Raw genomic sequence first — 22,678 nt, 5'->3', positions numbered from 1 at the left:
CGTATTCTACTCCCAAATACCTTTATTTGAGCCCCATTTTGAGATGGTCACTAAAAAATTGCTGTTTGTGGGGTATTTTGGGAAAGAGGTTGACCCCCAGAAAATTGGTCCCGAAAGTGGGTATCAATTTTTGCTCTACCCCCCAATACCTTTCATTTAAGCTCCACATTGACATGGTCGGTATATATGGCCGATTTAGGGGTGTTTTGGGGATTGGGGTGGTCGCCCAAACACCAAGCCGGAAAATATATCAGCAACGTGCTCTATTCAAAATTTGCAATTTTACGTGCTCTATTCTCATATATCTATATATCATTTATTTGAATCCTATATTCCCATTGCCCTCAAAATTGGATATCAAATTCGTTTTCTAATCCCATTTAAACTCCTTATTGCAAAAGTCAGCAAATATGTCCGGTTTGGGGTATTGGCCCTAAAAACTATGAATATTTAGTTCCACTCTCTTTAAGACCCAAATTGTCATGGTGAGCAAATATGTCCTATTTGGGAGTTGTTATGGTGGTGGGACGTCCGCTAGACAGTTGGCCCCTAATGTTGATATCAGATACGAACCCCATATTTCCATAGTCGGCTAACATGACCGGCTTGGGGGGTGTTTTGTGGGATGGGGGGCCATTCAGTGAGTTGGCCTTGAATATATATATATATATCGGATTCGTGTTCCACTTTTAAAACCCTCTTATTTGAGCTTCATATTGTAATAGTCAGAAAATGCTTACTATTTGGGTGGTGTTGTGGGGTGGCCCCATAGACACTTTTCCTGAATATTGATATCAAATTCGTGCTTTACTCCCAAAGACCTTCCATTTGAGCCTCATTTGGTCGTAAATTTGTCCACTTTGGGGGATGTTTTTGGGGAGAGACGGCCCCCAAACACTTGATCCCATGTTTGGATATCAGATTCGTATTCTACATTCAAATATCTTTTATTTAAGTCCCATATTCCCATGGTCGGTAGATAAGTCCTGTTTGGGGGGTGTTTTGGGAAAGGAGTCGACCCCCAGAAACGTAGTCCCACATTTGGATATCAGATTCGTATTCTACTCGCAAATACCTTTCAATTGAGTCCCATATTGCTATGGTCGGTAGGTATGTCCGATTTAGGGATGTTTTTGAGCTTGGGGTGGTCCCCCTAGCTCTTGGTCCGACAATTGGATATCAGATACGTTTTCTTATCGTAAATACCTTTCATTTGAGTCCCATATTCTCGTGATTGGTCTAAATATATGTTTGGTAGTTTTTAGGGTGGGGCAGCCCCCCTATGTACCCCATCCGAAATTTGGATACCAAATTTTTATTTTTAGAGTACTATAAGAGAGTGCACAAAATTTCGCTTAAATCGCACCACCCATCTCCGAGATCTGACGTTTCTGAATATTAGGGAAAGGGGGAGGGTCCGTCCCCCCTTCAGATATCAAAAAATGTAGTACCCTATTTTCACCACGGGGTCATTATGCACCATTTATGAAAATTTCAAGAAAGTCGTTTCAGCCGTTTCTGAGTCTATAAGGAACACACAAACATACAAACAAACCTACAAACAAACACAAATTGATTTTTATATATAAGATTTGTGTTTGTTTGTTTGAACGGCTGAACCTATTGCCTTGAAATATTCACAGATTGTGTAGGTTGGTCTGGTAGGAAACATGGGCTATATAATTTTTTGATATCGGATGGGCAAGCGGACCCTCCCCTTTACCCCAATAGTACTACCCAAAAATAAAAGTGGACCGATCGGGACAGTATGGGACTCAAATGAAAGGTATTCAGGAGTAGAGTACGAATTTCATATTAAAAATTGGGTCCAAGTAACTAGGGGCCCACCCCAATCCCAAAACCCCCTTAAAATAGGTTTATTTGACGATCATGACAATATGGGACTCAAATGAATGGTATTCAGGAGTAAATAACGAATATGGTCAGGAAGTAGGAATAGGCTTTATAATTTATTGATAACGAAAGGGGGCGGACCCTCCACCGTTACCCCAAAAACACCACCCAAAATCAAAAGTGCACCGATAAGGACAATATGGGTATCAAATGAAAAGTATACGGGAGTAGATAACGAATCTGGCATACAAAATCCATGTCGTTGTATAGGGGGTCACTCACCCCCACAAAAACGCCCAATATGGGCACATTAGCCAATCACGATTATATGGGACTCGGTTTGTTTGTTCCGTATAGACTGAAAAACGGTAGAATCGATTTTCTCGAAATCTTCGCATATTGTATAGGTTGGTCTGGAAGGAAACATAGGATTTATAATTTTTCGGTATCGGAAGGGGAACGGACCCTCCCCCTTATACCAAAAACACAACCCAAAATCAAAATTGAACCGATCGGGACAATATGGGTATCAAATGAAAGGTATTGGTGAGTAGAATACGAATATGGTATGAACAAATTTGAGTCTAAGTTCCCATCGGGCCGCTCCAACTCCAAAACTCCTTCAAACAGACATATTGGACGTTCATTTCAATATGGGGCTCAAATGAAAGGTATTCGGGAATAGATTTTGAATTTGGCATACAAAATCAGATCGAAGTATAGGGGGTCACGCCACTCCTCACAAACGCCATTAGACCCATTTTGTCTATATGATACTTGGCTGAACCGATTTTCTTAAAATTTACATAGATTGTGTACGTTTGTCTGGAAGGAAACATAGACTATAATTTTTAGATATCGGGTGGAGGCGGACCCTCCCCCTTACCCCAAAAACGCCACCCATATCCGAAATTGGTCGGATGGGCACAATAAGGGTATCAAATGAAAGGTATTGGAGACCAGAAAACGAATATGGTATTAAAATTTGGGACCAAGTACCCAACGAACGCCCAACCCAAAACACATCTTAACATATATATTCGAAGTTCATGTCAATATGGGTCTCAAATGAAAGGTATTAGGCAGTACAAATATGACATAAAACATTAGGTCCAAGTAATGGGAGGTCGCCCACCCCCAAAAGGGCAAATTAGCTGACCATGGCTATATGGGACTCAAATGAAAGGTATTCGGCAGTAGATAACGAATATGCCATTAAAAATTGCGTTCAAGTCTAGGTGGCGCTTTTCCTTTTAAAGATACGTCAAAAGGGTTATTTGACTCATTATGACAATGTAGGACTCTAATGAAAGGTATTTGAGAGTAGAAAACGAATTTGATATACAAATTTGGAGCCAAGTGTTTTGGGGTACGCCCTTAAGCACCTCCTAAACTGAATTTCATTTCCGTTGGGAATAATGAACGAATTTGATATCTATTTCCAGTGCAAAGTGGCCGCCCCAGCCCCAAAACACCCTCCAAACGGTTCATATTGACCGGTCATGGCAATATGAGGCTCAAATTAAGGGATTTGGAAGTGCAGCATGAATTTGATATCAATATTTGAGTCAATATATCTAAGATGCCATTTTTCCCTTAATGAGAAGATTACCCTCAAGAAGAACATTATTACCAGGAACCGAGAAGGGGTAAATTCTCACACACCAATGAGTGCTTGCCGATTCAAGTTTAAACTCGATGATAAGGGACATTTTTATAGCCGAGTCCGAACGGCATCCCACAGTGCGACACCTCTTTGGGGAAAATTTTTTAAATGACCATGCATGGCATGGTAACTCGTAAATGTCGCCAACATCAAGAGGGGATAAACACCGCTTTGTCCGATGTTCTCGCCAGGATTCGAACACGAATTCGATATCCGCATTCAGGGCGAAGTGTCCCCATCCTAAAAAGATATAAGAGAGTTAAAGAAGGCGCAGCGAAGGGGGCCCGGTTCGGCTAGTGTTACATACAATTTAACAAAACGGAAATTCCCCTTCCTATGGTGATGGGTATAGAAAAATTTAATTTGTTTATTGTCGTTTTTGTGAAGGGGGTTTCCGATAACAACGATTTGTTAATACTGTTATTCAACCTAGAAAGTAGTAAAAGAGTTTTTTTTTGCATTAAATCGTTTGCATTTCATCATTTTAAAAACTTACCAATTTATAATTTTTAAGTTGTGCTTCAAAAACTTAGGCAACAATAATGCAAGGCTGCTAATATTTTGATTTACCTCGACTACTTTTGTAAACATTCAATATATTTGCGGGATGTTTGTTTTAAAAATTTCAATACACTTGCGGTAAACTTATGTTTATGTCATGTTATATTGCCCTTAGTTGTGTTAAATAGTTTACTTTTTTATTAATCATACAAAAAAGAAAGAAAATTCTTATAATTGTCGAATATTTTCATTATCTGCACTCCCGGTAAAATTGGAGCTTACACATATATCATACTTAATCTCTAGTTACTAAAATGACTTATAATCTCTACTCTTTGGTGTCTACGGCCTTGTTGTCAATACCTTCCAACTTCAAGGGTTCTTTTTCGTTTCCAGTCAGGGGTTCAGCTTCTGCTACTTTATTGGGGTCGTTGGGTACGTAACGATAGGCCATGAACATGAAGAGTATCATATCGACGAACATAAGACCGGCGAACAGGAAGAATTCACTGGCCTGCGAATCGAAGAGGGCCAACTCGGCAATGATGACGACAATCACATTGCCCACGGCCACAGTGAGCAGCCAACAGGCCTGCAATACCGATTTCATGGCAACAGGGGCCTGTGAGTAGGAGAACTCCAAACCGGTAACTGAAAACATTACCTCGCCCAGCGTCATTACCACATACTGTGGAATCAGCCACAAAATGTTCATTGAATTTGGCTCGGTGACTATGAAAATGTTTGCCCAGTATTGGCCGTTACCGACTTCTTCGATCATGAGGGTGTAAACGCCACCAGTTTGCAATGTGGTCTGATACGCCTCTACGCCATCAACAGTAATTATGTAGTCTCCTGTGGATAATTCCGTCAAATTTTGTACATAGGCCGTTTCCTCGTATTCTATGGTTCCTTTTTTCGTTAATTTCCATTCAATGTTACGTCCTGGCTCCACATTACTTAAAGTTCTAGCCAAAGGACTACCACGCGAAGGCTTGTTCACATAATCCTCGTACCAAATTAAGGGAGTGCTGCCATTTCTTGAGTTCATAAACAGGGTATGGGCTTCTTTAGAGTTTATTTGATAGACACCGGCATCAAATTCCGGACAATTTTGACCTTCCGTTAAGGAAAACGAGTATTCTAAATTAAAATTACTTCCAGGCACCGGTATATTTTTGTTCACATAGTATCCATGGCGATCGATGTTAATTTCAGCTACACTTGGTATATTCGTCATCATGGTATATGCACAATCTTCACCATTGAAAATACGCAATTGTGAGATATGGTCTGAGGGAAGGGTGGGATAGGTTTTCTAAAGGAATAGAATTAGCAAAAAGGATAAAGTAGATAACAGAAGATAGTTATAGAAATGGAAATGGAAAGGCTTGGATGAAACTCGGCGGTTTTTCCGTAGGGACATCACTTTTTATGGCATTGAAATAGGAAGCAATTTGTAATGGTGAACAATACGACGTTTAAGCGATGGATGGATATTTGACAAGCAGTAGATTTTTTTACTAAAACATTTGATATACGTATAAAACGATTAAGATTGCTGTTCATTGCTAGAATATAGTACACACACAGAGAAATCTGCTGAACTCGAGAAACACTATGGGCTGATTGTTCGTAGATGATGTCAATGATATTAAAACAGCAAAAGATTTGCTGTAATAGCAAAACGTTTGTTATTTTAGAACAATAGAAACTCTGCTGAAGTCTTTTGTTAGCTGAAAATGTTTGCAGTTCCAAAAATGCTAAAATGGCTCGAATTTCAGCTACGTGGGTCTAAAATTAAAACTTGTAAAGCCTCAAACACTGTGGTACACGCAAAACGGGAAGACCAAAAGCCCGATGGAAAGATCAAGTTGTGGGAGACATCTCGAAACTTGGTGTCAGAGATTTCAGAATGAGCGCAGAAGATCGAGCAGCTTGGAACGCTATTCTACTTTCGGCTAGTGGAACAAATATTCTGTCATAGCCAATTAAAGTAAGCTTTAAAAAGTCAAAACGGAGGATCGTTTTTTATACCAAAGTTTAGTCACCTTAGGCAAAACTTAAACTTCTAGGGGCTCAGTAAGTGAAAACGGATGATCCAAATCTTCACGGATACGACCTATTTGCATTTCCCAATCCCCTAAATTAATGAGCTTTCCGCTCGAAATTTTGCACAGATACGTTCGTTCGATCACGATTCCTGATTTAGACAAACAGACGAACATGTCTATGTAGAATTGGAATGTCGAAATTTATAGGGTCTCAAACCAATATTACGAGGTAGTGAGTATAAAAAAATAAGGCATAAAGTACCGACGGACATATGTCGGGCTTGGTAGTTATCCAAACGCTACGAGCCTATTTAGACCATACTGATATGTACGTTGGAAGTCAGAACACTAATCCGTCCACATGCATAATTCTTTGAAATACGCATGAAAGCGAATGTTCTTCATAATTCAAAGAAGTAAAACTGGAAGACAGATTATTGTGATATGTAATAGCTAAACGGTATTATTTTACAACATGCGAAACAAAATTTCCTTACATTTATGGTCTGGAATGAATATGAGTTCTAAATTTATTGGAATTTTAAACTCTGATCTGTGTACACGCAAAAACGATAAACAAAATACTTTTATCACAAAGTTTTGCTTTTATTGTAACCCTGTAACGTTTCGCTTCAACATATTGAACGTTGGCCATAAACGTAGTATTATTGAACGTAGCGTACTTTGTTTATTGTAAACCCTTTAAGAGCTTCGTCTGCGGCAAAAGGACCTTACTTTTGTTGTAAAACCAAAAACTCTTTAATTGCAAAAGTGCTGCGATAGCCGCATACCATTATTCGTTTGACTGCGTCCTAATAAGTGCAAAGAGCATTCAGTATATTGAGCAGGTCGGACGAGTGCGGATGGTAAACTCGAAAAGTGTCAATTTTTAAAGTTTCGATACAAAAATGCTGGTATGTCCAATGACAGAAGTCATTAGAGCAACACACAAAAGGCTGACAGGTACAAGAAAACACAAAAAGAATTTCTGAGGCACATACATTGTTTGGTAACATTTACGCGATAAAGAAATATCCATCACAAGATAGGTATTTAAATGTGCGAAAACAACAACAATAATATAAAACCATAATGGGTTGTGCGAAAGTAAGAGGCTTTTACAATAATATAATTGTATATCATAACATCGAAATAAATGCAAATATATTCGGAAACAGTCCGAATTACCAAGTGAGATCTGCTTATTCATAAAAAATTGAGTTTGAATTATGTTACAACATTAAATTGAACTTGACATCCTTTTCAATATGCACAATCCATTAGAAACGTTCGACGTTATATTAATTTTTGAATAAAGAAAGAATAGGTAAAGCTCCGAATAACATGTTCTATATATCAAGAATGAACGGTATTAGCAGTGTAAAAAAAACTTTATATTTGTCACAAACTCTTGCAAGAATTTATCGCAAAAAATTTTTCACTTTTATCTTAAACAAAGTCCAACGTTTTTAAGAAAAGAAGTTTACTTGGGAAAAATTCCCTTTATGCCAAACGAATTTTTTTTTTGGTGTGGTTGTTATCATTATCGTAGGATGCTAGACAGATAGCTTCCTATAATAAGTTTCATTATCCACAGTTTGCGGATAACCACCGTAGGTATGCGGAATAGCTGCAATTGCGAACACTCAGCGGTTTCGAGCGGAGAATCTCACAGGGCGGCTCCGGTTCTTACTGAAAATTGCGTGATACTTGATATGACATGGCCCCAAACAAGGGGCGGTTTGATCTTGTAACAGGCGGCTTAATCCTGTAACAAGTGACTCGCCATATTAAGGTATACATGATGAGGATGGGCTAGTAACTCGCACTTGTAGAATATTCCAATACTATGAAGAAACGAATGAATTAAACGATCTCGCCTAACGTTAACGAACCAGGCAAACAAATAACGGAACATGATTAGCGAATCTGCAACTGGAATTTACGAACTCTATGCAGAGACATTAATGCCTTACAGAAAGTGCTATAGATTATGAGAGGTGTCACTATAACACTCAAGGGTGACATGTTGTACCATGATATAAGACATGTGGATCTGTGTTTAGTCGAACACTGGAACACCTCTAGGTATAGTTGGATCTCATCCATCGGCACAATCCGCATAACAGTCAAATTATTTTATATCAGTTTCATCTGTGCCTATGCGCCGACCTTTGCCCAGCACACGACATTAAAATAGTGGTGGATATGGCTTTATTGCTAAGATAAGAAGAAAAAATATGTTGGGAAAATTTCAAAGTGTCAGGTGAAGTAGATGTATCGGGAGAAACGTTTATTCCGCAGACAGAAAAGAGAAATAGAAAGGCGTGAGTGTGAACGAAATGAGATGTAGATGTCTGAATGAAGTCCGGAAAGCGATAACTTAAGCACGGGCAAGGGCACATCCTCCTGTTGGAAGTAGGAAGGAAATCTGATAAGTGATACAAATGGTGTGCTTGGGATATGGAAATAATTTTTCCCAGCTGCTTGTGTCCGACAATGGCACTGAACCAATTTCTGATAAAGGTATAGAATGTTTTCCTCCTAGTCAGAATAAAGTTCAAGTAGCAGAGGCCCGACTTACGAACAACAAGGCAGCAGGAGGGTTGCCCGCTGAACTAAAGGGTGATTTTTTAGCTGTTATTTTTTTGACGTCACTGGTTTAAACAGCTCACGCACGATTCGTGTTTTGTTTCAGTGTCAAACATCTTCAGTTTGGTCTATAATTTAACCATAAATCGTCTTAAAACCGAACAACGCTTGCAAATTATTGGATTTTATTTTCGAAATGCGTGCTCTGTTAAGAAACTTGAACGCGAGCTTCTTCCATTTTATGGACGAAGCTAATTTTTAGGTCAATGGGTTTGTAAATAAGCTGAATTGTCGATTTTGAAGTGAAGATCAGCATTGCATTGCAAGAGCTACCAATGCATCAAGAAAAAGTCACAGTTTGGTGAGGTTTAAGGGCTGGTGGCATTATTGGACCGTACTTCTTGAAAGATGATGCGAATCGAAACGTAACTGTGATTAGCGAGCGATATCGTGCGATGATATCCAACTTTTTTTTCCCAAAATGCAAAAGCTTGACTTGCATGACATGTGGTTTCAACAAGACGGTGCCACATGCTTTACAGTCGCGTAACAATAGACTTATTGAGAGGCGAGTTCGGCGAACATTTTATTTCACGTTCGGGAACTGTCAATTGACCACCTAAATCGTGCGATTTAATGCCTTTAGACTATTGTTGTGGGACTATGTTAAAGCTCATGTGTATAGAGACAAGCCCGCTTCAATTGACGCAATGGAAGACGACATTGAAGCATTTATTTGTGAAATGTTGGAAAGAGTATGCCAAAATTGGACATAGTCACGGTCAACATTTACATGAAATAACATCGACCGTACTATCGATTAAAATAAAGATTTCATGCATTTTTCTAAATTTTATGTGCGTGATTTTTTTTAATTTCCTATAGCTCTTGAAAAACCACTCTTTTATATTTTAGTAGCATAACAGTCTGTTAAGGCCTGCTGTTTCGGCTTAGCCATGTCCGCGTATCCTTTTTGTGCTGATAGTTTGTCGTTTTCTTGTAACAAAGGTGGAGATCGCATTTGTTATCCAATCGTCACGAAAATTTCCATATATCACTTTTTTTATCCAGAGGTACACGTTATTAATTTTGGATCCGATTTAGATATAGCTCTCATATATATAATTCGCCCGATTTGCACTAACTAAAGCTAAATTTTATCAAAATCGGTTCAGATTGTGATATCATGTAGTTCCCATTATAGTTTTCAATCTACAGAAACGACAGCCCAATAATTTAACTTCGGCTACTATCTTAATATGGGAGCTATATCTAAATCTGAACCAATTTTCATGAAATTTGATAGAGGCTTCCAGATGAGTAATGAAACACTTCATACCAGATATCGTGCAAATCGGTTGAAAATTGTAATAACTTCGCCCTAATAAGTGTAAATCGGGCAAATTGTTTATATGGGAACTATATTTAAATCTGAATTAAAACGATAGCGTTTGTCTTTGGGCTTAAAAAAAGTGATATACGTAAATCCGATTGTAATGATTGTATAACAAATGCGATCTTCACCTTAGTTCCAACAAAAGACGCACTATCAGCACAGAAAGAATATGCGGACAGAAGGACATTGCTAAGCCAAATCAGCAAGAATTTCTGTGTCGAACTAAAAATTTTATAAGGGCAAACTTTGGCCTTGTTCCTTAATGGGAAATTCGCGATTTACTAAACATTTTATCACAGCCACAGTAGTGGGGCAGGGTATTGTTTGTGCTTTTGTAATAAATTCCATATAAATGTGTACTTAGTTTACCAATTTCATGCTAGGACCTAAAATACTCAACTGGATTCCTGAGAAAGCACTACATTCAACTTTGGACGTTGTGGCGGCACGGTTTATCGCTAACCGATCGCCATAATATTTCGTATTTTGCTTATTGGGTTCAAAAGGAAAAAAATTGAGGATATGCATTCAAAAAAAAAAACTTTATGATTTTTGGAACACTCTAATGTAGATATAACAATTTTGTCGTACTTATCTCTATAGTCTTAACTTTAAATGTATCATTACCGATGATTGCTTAAAACTAACACAAAATTTCTTTGAGGTATGACATCTTTCACATAAGAGATGTAACTCAAAAACCCACCACATAACAACCACAAACCATACACCATACAAATCTATATTCATGCACTTACCTCCAATTCTAATTCTACAACACCAGAAATGATAAACGCCACACCAGCCAAAATACCACCCATAGTCAACTTTTGTAAAGGACGACGAATGCCAATCAAACTCAAGGCAGGATAGAAGGCCACATCATACAAAGGAATGAAGACCAAAATCAACAAGGGATTCAACACTTGCAATTGATCGGGTTTAATGTCCCATGAGCCCATGTCACCATCCATACGTGTGGCTTGGAAAGTCCAGCGAGAACCTTGCTGATCGAACAAAGCCCAGAAAATAGGCAGTGGCAGATACAAGACCAAAACACGCATCAACACTTTGACATCCTCAATCAATTGACGGTCATATTTCTTATCGGCATAGTCCAACCAATGTTCACGGGGATTGGTTTTCTTCTCCTTCCATTTGGTGGAAATGGCATTCTGTTAGGGAAAATAAATGTGAAAGTGCATAGAATTAAACAATTAATACAACAACAATTGAATCATATGCGAGCTCAAGAAGCCAAGTCAAAGAATTCTTTTATATTTGGAGCCTTTTCGAAAATGTTTACCTTGTGGACCAATAAGGAAAGCTTATAGAATTCGCCATTTCATTGAACCAACCCAACCAATAGACTCAACTCAACTCAGAAGTGGAATAGGAAGAAATTAAACTTCGATGGGCTACGAAATCAAATCTGTAGACCAATCTAAACAGTTACTTTCTTAAGATAGATTGTCTTTAAACGTGAGCTGCAACTGACTACTAGTTCTAGCTATTCGAAAGCATTATTCATAAAGACTACCTGCACAGTAAATGAATTTCAATTTAGACTCTCAGGAAAATCCTCATAATAAAATACTTTTTTAGATGGTGGGTCGGTGTGGATGGTTAGTAATACTATTGGGTTGCCCAAAAAGTAATTCGATGGGCTACGAAATCAAATCTGTAGACCAATCTAAACGGTTACTTTCTTAAGATAGATTGTCTTTGAGCGTGAGCTGCAACTGACTACTAGTTCTAGCTATTCGAAAGCATTATTCATAAAGACTACCTGCACAGTAAATGAATTTCAATTTAGACTCTCAGGAAAATCCTCATAATAAAATACTTTTTTAGATGGTGGGAATTGCGGATTTTTCATATTGTCGGCGTTGACAAAGTTTTTCACAACTTGTGACTCTGTAATTGCATTCTTTCTTCTGTCAGTTATCAGCTGTTACTTTTAGCTTGGTTTAGAAAAAAAGTGTAAAAAAGTATATTTGATTAAAGTTCATTCTAAGTTTTATTAAAAATGCATTTACTTTCTTTTAAAAAATCCGCAATTACTTTTTGGGCTACCCAATACTAACCCTATATTAAGAACGCACAACAAGCAAATTACCGGCTTAGGTATGTCAATAGTGGGATGGAGTGGATAAAATCCGCACCCTCTTTTCAGCCTATCCTAACTCTACATTTCTTCTTCATCGAGATCCTTTGATTGAAAATATTTGGTGGATGTAGCGCATACGAAAAGTTGACCTACTCATTATTAAAAACCAAATAACCTGGACGTTATCCGAAAGGAAAGGTAGAGATAGGAAAATAATAAATCGTAGTGCCAGTAGTGTCACCAAATAGGTCAGATGAAAGATGATCCCAATCATGAAAGAAATCACACAATACTACTAAATTTCCCATGAACATTCCAATAAGGAACAGGGCATACCTTCAATAATCTAGCCCAGTCTAACTGTTCTTTTTTTACAGAATGACATATGTTTTTTATTGTTCTTGCGTAATATATAACTGTCATATTTCTTCTCCTTCACATATTAAGTGAAATAAAAGTCATCAGCTGGTCATATTTAGGCATTAGAAAGAAGAAATACTTACACCAATTGTTTTGCTGACCAACACCACCATATTGCCTGCTGGAGGTTTGCTCTTGTACAAAGGACGACCCAAAACGAAAATCACTGAAAATAGTCCAAATCGTTTTTATTTTTGTTATTTGTGAAAATTACGCTAGAATTTACCAATCGAAACTGCCATCAATACAGCTGGCACACCAAAGGCCAGAGAATAACATTCCTTTTCACCAAAACAAGCCACATCTTCACGCAAGATCGGTGTTACTGTTGTCGAAATCAATGAACCCGCATTGATGGAGAAATAGAACAGCGAAAAGAACGTGGTCATTTGCTTGATTTGTTCCGGCATCTTGAATTGATCACCACCAAAGGCCGAAACACAAGGTTTTATACCACCTGAACCCAATGCTATCAGTGACAGACCTAACATGGTAAACGTTGTGGCCGGCAAATTCAACGGAGGTATAGCACCCAATGTAATCAAAACAGAACCGCATACATAGACCAAAGAGAGATATAGAATTGTCTTGAATTTGCCCAGCCAACTGTCCGAAATAATGGCACCCAAAATACACAGGAAATATACAAACATGGTGAAGATGTGGAAGATCACAGTGGCCGTATCATCGCTATAATCCAATTGACGACTTAGATATAAAACCAAAATTGCTGGAAATTATCAAAAAAAAAAAAAATCAATATTAGCACTGAGGAGGTAACTCTTAGACATAGACTCTTAAACTTACTTCTCATGCCATAGTAGTTGAAACGTTCACAGAATTCATTACTGATGATGAAGAATACCGATTTGGGATAGGGCAATTTCTGTTATATTGAAGGAATGTTTTTTTTAGCTCTTTTTAATAATTTTCAAGGGTTTTATGCACATACCTTTACTTGTCCTTCAGCCTCGGAAACATTTGTTGCTTCAACTTCTCCATTATTTACTGGTTCATCACTAAGTTTGCTTGGTGTAATGGCTGACACAAAATCTCTTGCCTTTTCGCTAGTTGGCTTATCTTCAATCTCATTCGATTTGGTGGCAACTGGGGTGTCAGTTTCAATTGCATCGGCAGGCGCATTCTCGGAAACATTGCCATTTGCTGGCTTGCCTCCTGAAATTTTATTAAAAACAAAAATAAGATGAGTATCTCTTCTCTAAGTTCTGAATAAATTCAAAAAAAAAAAAAAACTTTATATAGTTTAGTTAGATACTCTATAGCTGCCATGATATGAAACATAAATATTGCTGTGGATTTATGATCATAGTGGATAAGAGATTAGGCACAATTCGCTTAAAAGCCAAATTTTTCTATATCAGTCTTATCTGTGGCTATGACCACGACCACGACCGAAGACAAAGACGAAATGACCAAGTATATATTTTACGAGCGCCTAGAGAGATCATTTACACACTGCGTCGCACAAGACCTTGAACCGTGCAGTCAGTATAGTAAAGTCATCGAGAGAAAAGCAAAAGGGAGAAACAAGAAAGAAATGGTAAGAGGTGAGTATGAGCGAATCGAGATTTTCAGATCGATGGCTTTAGTACAGGCACATACTCTCACATCGACAGCATAGGTAATTTGGTAACAGATACAGATACAGATAGTGTGCAGATAGAGATCGGTCTAAATGTGAGTTATGTCAAAAAATGGTTCGATCGGCAAAATATTCGGTAATAATGTGTATGCGTCTGATGCAACTCACTGTACCAATTTTCAGCTAAATCAGGTGTGGGTGTTTGGGTGTAAGACAGGAAATCGAACATCAAATAAAACAATTTGGAGAGGACAAGAAAGGCAACTCTTGCCCTATACAACTACAAGGGAGCCATTGACAAAAGTTGGGGTTTAAAACTGCCTATCATACACTGGGTATATACTGCAGTTGTCAGACCCATAATACTATATGGTATTATGGTCTGGTGGACGGTGCTTCAAAAGCCCAATTACTGGCCACTACTCAGCCAGATCCAAAAGATGGTTTCTTTGTACATCACAGCCACACTGGAACGACACCATCTGAATTTTATACTATACCTAACGCCTCTAGACATTGTGGCTAGACAAATTTTAATGACAGCTCATGTGAGGTAAGAAAGCTAAGAGAACTTTTCCTTTGGTCATGCGGCGTCTATGGACACTGTGTTATGCTTGATACAATGCCCGATGTTCCAGGCAAATAAAAAATATATCCATGCTGGTGGATATGCAAAGTTCAGCACGGCCGAACTTAGGAATTGTAATTACTTCTAGCACTTCTACTTAAGAAGTAAAGTCGGATGATCCGTTTATATGGAGGCAATAGAGACGTATTCAGAACATGCTTGGATGTTGGAGGTTATAGGAGAAATTAGTTTCCAAAAACAGAACTCTAGAGGCTTAGGAAGTAACATCGGGAGGATGGATAAATGGATAAATAGACAAGAATTTTGGAGGGTATAAAATAAACCAAAAAATACAAATTTTGCCCATGAACATTCCACTAATGAACAGGGGCAAACTTCTCACATATCAATGAGTGCAGTCCGATTCAAGTTTTAAGCTCAATGATAAGGGGCCGAGTCCGAACAGCGTGTCGCAGTGCGACACCTCTTTAAAGAGAAAATTTTTTCTGATGGTCTCGCCTGGATTCGAACCCAGGCATTCAGCGTCATCGGCGGACATGCGAACCTCTGCGAAACCGGTTTGAGGTAAATCGGATTTCAATTGCGTCCTCTTTAGGTTCAAGAAATCAATTCGGGAAATCGGTTTATATGGGGGTTTTATAAAGATATGGTCCGATATAGAGGGCGATTAGGAATACATAAAATCGGAGTTGAATATTGCTTGACGTTGAAAAGGTAATGAAAACATTAATATATCACTTTCCCTACGACGGTATGTATAAGAAGAAATTTGAAAAAAATAGTCATGTAATATGTAAAGGAGCGGAGCGAAAAAAAAATTCCGGAGTAGAGCGGAAAATTTTTTGATGAAGGGGGAGCGGAGCGGAAAAAGGTTCCCGCTCCGAATTCCTGGGCATAACACAACTCACTATTCCAAATTTCAGTGAAATCGGACAATTATGACGGCTTTTAACGGGCTAAGATCTTAAATTGTGAAATAGATCTATATGGGGACTCATTCTGTCTATGTGAAAAAATGTCTATGTAAAGTTTCTTCCCAATATCCTTATTTTTAAAGCGTGTTGCGTGATTTCAACAGACAGACCGACGAACATGGCTAGATCATCTTAGATCTAGGCGAACACCAAGAACATGCATATATACTTGAAAGGATCGAAAATGGATATTTCGATGTATTTCAACGAAATCACAAAATAAATATTCCCGCTTTCTTCGGTGGTGTGTATAAAAATAGTGAAAACATATAAAAACGTACTATATTCGGCCAAGCCGAATCTTGAGAACCCAAGACCATGGATGATTTCGTTTCTTGGTTAAAGAAGAATAATAGTTGTTATATTTATATGTTTTATTTCGAATCTCACTACTTGTCTGAATCTTATTTTAATTCAAATGCAAATTTGCGCCTGAACATTGCATTTAGAAACAGCGGGGCATCTCCTATTATGTCCTAGTCCGACCGTCTCGCCTCAGAGCAACAAACCTTTAGTAGAGAAGTTAACACGGTTGATTACCCAAGCTAAATACCTCAGAAGTGTCGTCAGCTTTAGGAGGGGATAACCCCCGCTGAGAATTTGTTCTAATGTTCTTGCTGGGATTTTAACCCAGGCTTCAGCGCCAAGGTGCCACAAGGACAACACATGATTGGGAAGTCTATTAGGCCGCGCTAAGAAAGTACAGGGACGAAATGAGCAATCCCTGACTTTTTCTTCAACAAAAAATTTGTAACCTAACAGCCCTGGTGTTGCCATAAGGCAACAGGATATTTCTCTCCTCAAAAAACACCTACGGACTTAAGCGCAATATTTCTAGAATCTTAAACGTTCAAATAATAAATCCTGAATAAATCGAACAAAAATATTCCACAGAAAATTTCAGGGTGATTCGGGTTAAATATGTTTATTTCAAAAATAGCCATTGTGTTACTAGGTTGTTTTGATTATCTTTGTATATCATTATCGTAGGATCTAAGTGATGACGTCTTTGACTAAGATTTTAATAGCAGTTTAATTCACAGCTAATTATCAATTTGTTTTACTTTAGCCATTATTTAAATGGCAGTGGTAAATCGTTATCTTCGAAATGTTTAAATAGAATAAGAATAATCTTCTTATATATAAAATTGAATTTGTGTTTGTTTGTTGGTTCCGTATAGACTCAGAAACGGATGAACCGAAGGAAGGAAGGAAACATAGGCTATATAATTTTTTGATATCGGAAGGGGGGCGAACCCTCCCCCTTACCCCAAAAGTACTATTCAAAAATAAAAGTGGACAATATGGGTCTCAAATGAAAGGTATTCGGGAGTAGAGTATGAATTTCATAAGAATTGGGTCCAAGTAACTGGGGGCCGCCCCAAACCCAAAACCCCCTAAAATAGGTTTTTTGGACGATCATGACAATATGGGACTCAAATGAAAGTTATTCGGGAGTAGATGGCGAATATGGTCAGGAAGGAGAAATAGACTTTATAATTTGTTGATTTCGGAAGGGGGCGGACCCTCCCCCGTTACCCGAATACACCACCCAAAATCAAAAGTGGACCGATCGGGACAGTATGGGTATCAAATGAAATGTATTGGAAAATATTTAGAATACGAATTTGGTATTAAAATTTGGGTCTACGTACCCATCGAGCCGCCCCAACCCTAAAATTCCCCCAAACAGACATATTGGGCGTTCATGTCAATTGAGCCTCAAATGAAAGGTATTCGGCAGTAGATTATGAATCAGGCATACAAAATCAGATCGAAGTATAGGGGGTCACCCTACCCCCCAAAAACGCCTTAAATGCGCATATGACCCATCATGACTATATGGAACTCGATTTTATTGTTTGTTCCGTAGAATCAAAAACGGTTGAACCTATTTTCTAAAAAAATTTTCACAGATTGTGTCAGTTTGTTTGAAGGAAACATTGGCTATATAATTTTGAGATATCGGATGGGGGCGATCCCTCCCCACTACCCGAACAACGCCATCCAAAACCAAAAGTGGACCGATGGGCGCAATATAGGTGTCAAAGGAAAGGTATTAGAGACTAGAAAACGCTTTTCCCATTATGACAATATGGGACTCAAATGGTGGAAAGGTATTTGAGAATAGAAAACTAATTTGATATCCAATTTTGGAGCTAAGTGTTTGTTTCGAAAGCTTTTCGATTCAAGTTTAAACTCAATGATAAGGGAATTTATTTTTATAGACGAGTCCGAATGGCGTGCCGCAGTGCGACATCTCTTTGGGGAGAATTATTTACATGACCATGTATGGCCAGTACTAAGAGGGAATCACCACCGCTTTTAATTTTGTTTGATATCATCGCCAGGATTTGAACTCAGGCGTTCAGCGTTACAGGTGGACATAGGCAGCAGTGGCACGAATTCGATATACACATTCAAGGCGAAGTGTGCCAACCCTAAAAATATATTAGAGAGTTAAAGAAGGCGCAGCGGAGCGGGCCGTGTTCGGCTAAAATATAATATAATAAAAATATCAATAACTTCTATTGAAAATCAAATATGAAAGAGTCAATATGCAGCAGCTAAGCATCAGGTATACAACTCATAATATTTCAAAAATATATACATTTATTGAAGAATTAGATTGTATTTTTACAATATAAAGAATTAAAATCAATTCAATTGAATTGAAAAAGAATTTCCTGAATGTGAATTTAGCTTGAAAATAAATTGTTGTCTCTGCAAGTACTTCCACTTTTACTTACATTTTCTATGAACTTTATTGTAAATTAATGACTTTTCCATTGACATTATTTAGCAGAGATAAGAATATTATTGACAACTAAAAAATCACTTCCATTGAGGTAGCAATTGCAACTTCAAAAACATTGCAAAATACTCTTGAGATTTTTCAATTAAACTGGTTGTCTGTATTATCGTAAAATACATGCATGTATTGAAGTAAAAAATTGAGTAATTTTCATTGAAATGAAAAGAAAACTTAAGTACAGCACTCGAGATCTTCTGTTAAGTATGAGAACATTTCAAACAATCTAGAGGAAAGTTAATACTAATAAGACCCCACACTACACAGTTAGGCAGGGTATTACCAAGACCATATATCAATTTCAGAAATGATTATTCACATTTTTTATTCCGTCTATATGTCTATAGGAATCTTTTGCAATTGTATGTATCATTTTTTCATATGATGTAGGGAATTCCAATTTCGAACAAAATGCCTTAAAAAATCGATTGTGAAATGTATTTAACATTTGGTGTATTTTCGAAGCCTCGTACATAAGACCACAACACCATATACCATCATGGGGCTCACAGCTGTAGTATACAACCAGTGCATGATTCATGATTTAATTCCCCTACTTTGGTCAAAGATTCCTTAACCTTATGGCCGTCGTCATAGCTAATATGTCTAGTCTTTGGGTCCATTGGATATTAATTGTATCAAATGACACTTTATAACTACAATGCCGCTTATCATTACAAAACTTCATATTCATCCTTCATATCTATCAACGCTTTCAATCATTCTCTGACAATTTTATTCATTTTATTATTCTTTTTTGGCAAAAATTGTGCGATGGATTTTTGTACCTATTCAAAATCCATCAATGAATGATTCTACCAAAGCAGATTATTCCATTGGTACTGTGAGCAGGCGATACTAAAGTTATCTGCGATTAGACAACACCCAAGGTATTTATCTCTAGCCATTGAGTGACTTACTTAGTGTCATAAACAACAGACGCAATCAATGTTGTTGACGCTTTCGTTGAAGTTTTTTTTTTGTTTTTTTATGTCGTTTATCACCAACAACACCTTCATTGACGATGATAAAAATGCCAAGTACCTACTTTCATTTTGGCTCGATAGAGGTTGCTATATAGCCCTACGTATCTACATATGTTCATACATAGTAGTTGAAGAGCATACGGAGTCCATGTTCGGAATTTATTACCTTCATGTAATTAATAAAACAATAAATGGGACAGATGCCAAAGATATTGTCGCGTTATAAATTTGACAATTTTTCAATAAATTTATCATTATCTATAGTCATACTCTAAAGCTTATGGTTCTGCTTGTTGACGATGTCGAATGTGCATTAATGATGAGCTTTTCCGGCAAGGTATTTATGAATAATACGTAAAAATATAGGTGACAAATCAAATGGGAAGGAGTTTACAAGTCGTAAAGATTAACTAGAAAGATATGTTAGTGGTAAAGTTTATTAGACCATGTTTGCCTCTTAAAACAGGCACCATTTAGGTTAAGTTGAAAGGAAAGTGCGGATTCTAATCCGCTCCATGCCACTAAGGATATACAATTAAGCATTAGTCGGCTTGCTGGAAATGCCAGCAATTATGTCATGCTTACAAAATTAATCGAATCTGCCATCAAATTTTGCTGCCGCATCTCAGAAGGAGTTCTCTCATAAAAAAGCGCCAAAACAGAAAGATACACCGATTGGAATGATGTGGCAAAGGTATTTGAGAGTACAATATTTATTTATTTATTACATAAATACCTACACAACAAGACGAAAATCTTATAGTTACAGTGTAGGCTTATAAATGTAATGAAATATTCCTCTTAACAAAAAGAACAATAAATTGTATTGCGCCTTGTAGGGGCTCAAGAAGCAAAATCGGGAGATAGGTTTATATGGGAGCTGTATCAAGCGTTTGTTCGATTCAGATCATATTATATACGTATGTTGAAGGTCATGAGAGAAGCCGTTGTACAAAATTTCGCGCTCTTGTGGCTCAAGAAGTCAAGATCCAAGATCGGTTAATATGAAAGCAATACCAGATTATGAACCGATTTGAATCATACTTACCGCAGTTGTTGAAAGTGATACCAAAACTCTACGTGCAAAATTTCAGTTAAATCGGAAGAGAATTGCGCCCTCTAGAAGCTCAAGAAGTCAAAACCCAAGATCGGTTAATACGGCAGCTATATCAAAACATGGACCGATGTAAACCATACTTAGCGTAGATGTTGGAAGTGATACCAAAACACTACGTGCACAATTTCAATAAAATCGGATAAGAATTGCGCCCTCTAGAGGCTCAAGAAGTCAAGACCCAAGATCGGTTTATATGGCAGCTATATCAAGTTCTATACCGATTTAAACCATACTTAGCGTAGTTGTTGGAAGTGCTACTAAAACATTACGAGCAAAATTTCAGTCAAATCGGACAAGAATTGCGCCCTACAGAGGCTCAAGAAGTCAATACCCAAGATCGGTTTATATGGCAACTATATCAAAAGATGGACCGATGTGGCCCATTTACAATCCCAATCGACCTACACTAATAAGAAGTATTTATGAAAAATGTCAAGCGTCTAGCTTTACTTCTTCGAAAGTTAGTGTGCTTTCGACAGACAGACAGACGGACGGACGGTCTCAGACTCATATTTCGAGGTGTTACAAACAGAATGACGAAATTAGTATACCCCCATCCTATGGTGGAGGGTATAAAAATGAAGTAAAATTTATATTGTTGGAAAGAAAGTTTGATAAAAGAAAATAAGATTTTACATTTAAAAAATTGAGATGATTACAAGATTTCTCAAAGGTGTATATGTTGCTGATGTTCTGTTAATCATGAGGAAGTGTATTCTAAAGTATAGTGTGAATAAAAATTTGCCGTTCATAAACTAGGCTTCGCGTTCTAAAGGAACAAAATACTCAACCTCTGTTAGATCGAGTAAATCTTAATTTGTCGTAATGATTTTCAACAACTGTTCTGAGTATGGTCCAAATCGGTCTTTAACCCGATAGGTCCTATACAACGATCTCGCGATTTAAATTCCTGAGCCCCAGGAGGCCGCAATTTTTTTCCGATTTAGCTGAAATTTTGCACATAGTGTTCTGTAATGACTTTCAACAACTGTGTCAAGTACAGTTTAAATCGGTCAAGAACCTGATATAGCGCCCATATAAACCGATCTCCCGATTTGATTTATTGAGCCCCTGCAAGCCGCAATTTTTGTCCGATTTGGCAGATATTTTGAACATAGTGTTCTGTAATGATTTCCAACAACTGTGCAAAGTACGGTCCGAATCGGTCTATAGCCAGATATAGATCCCATATTTTAGCAGAATCCGTGGTGGTTGGTTCCCAAGATTCGGTCCGGCCGAACTTAGCACGCTTTTACTTGTTAATATATATTAATTTGAAGCAGCGTGTCAAATTTGTAACCATAGAGCGAATTCGCAAATTGAGAAACCATTCTTTTCAAGCTACACACATATCGAATTATGTTATTAAAAGCTACAGTCTGCCTATCAGACAACAAAGATTCCCGGTTGAGATATTCAGACATTTGTTGGTGCCCAATTTTTATATCCACCACCGAAGGATGGGGGTATATTCATTTTGTCAATCCGTTTGCAACACATCGAAATATCCATTTTCGTAAATATCTAAAATGATCTAGCCATGTCCGTCCGTCTGTCTGTTGAAATCACGCTACAGTCAATAAAAATAGAGATATTGAGCTGAAACTTTGCACAGATTCTTTTTTTTTTGTCTATAAGCAGGTTTAGTTCGAAGATAGACTATATCTTGATATAGCCCCCATATAGACCGATCCGCCGATTTGGGGTGGTCTTAGGCCCATAAAAGCCACATTTATTATCCGATTATGCCGAAATTTGGGACAGTGAATTGTGTTAGGCCAGTCAACATCTTACTTCAATTTGGCCCAGATTGATTAAGTTTTGGATATAGACCGATGTCTCGATTTGAGGTCTTGTGCCCATAAAAGCGCATTTATTGTCCGATGTCGCCGAAATTTGGGACAGTGAGTTAACTTAAGCCCATCGACATTCTTCTGCAATATGGCACAGATCGGTCCAGATTTGGATATAGCTGCCACAAAGACCCATCTCCGATTTAAGATT

The 22,678-nt window shown here is 37.7% G+C and overlaps 1 protein-coding gene across 2 annotated transcripts in view; it reads right to left on the bottom strand.

Annotated features, from left to right (window-relative positions):
* The window catches only part of LOC106093306 (peptide transporter family 1), a 31,238-nt gene that overhangs the window by 1,798 nt on the left and 6,762 nt on the right, over positions 1 to 22,678 (bottom strand). The window contains exons 2-7 of one of the 2 annotated variants that reach the window (XM_013260357.2): positions 13,546 to 13,769; positions 13,401 to 13,479; positions 12,820 to 13,323; positions 12,677 to 12,759; positions 10,822 to 11,238; positions 4,080 to 5,339 (exon numbers count right to left, since the gene is read on the bottom strand). In XM_013260357.2, the coding sequence (XP_013115811.1) occupies positions 4,350 to 5,339; positions 10,822 to 11,238; positions 12,677 to 12,759; positions 12,820 to 13,323; positions 13,401 to 13,479; positions 13,546 to 13,769 (2,297 nt within the window). In that variant the 3' untranslated portion in view covers positions 4,080 to 4,349. Of the gene's footprint in view, positions 1 to 4,079; positions 5,340 to 10,821; positions 11,239 to 12,676; positions 12,760 to 12,819; positions 13,324 to 13,400; positions 13,480 to 13,545; positions 13,770 to 22,678 lie in introns of those variants that run through there. The other variant, XM_013260356.2, reaches the window with a different exon arrangement.

Source organism: Stomoxys calcitrans, chromosome 4 (genome assembly GCF_963082655.1).
Source record: "Stomoxys calcitrans chromosome 4, idStoCalc2.1, whole genome shotgun sequence".
In the NCBI taxonomy this organism is placed as follows: domain Eukaryota; kingdom Metazoa; phylum Arthropoda; class Insecta; order Diptera; family Muscidae; genus Stomoxys; species Stomoxys calcitrans.
Note: the sequence above shows the minus strand (reverse complement) of the source record. Positions and strands in the feature narration are given on the sequence as shown.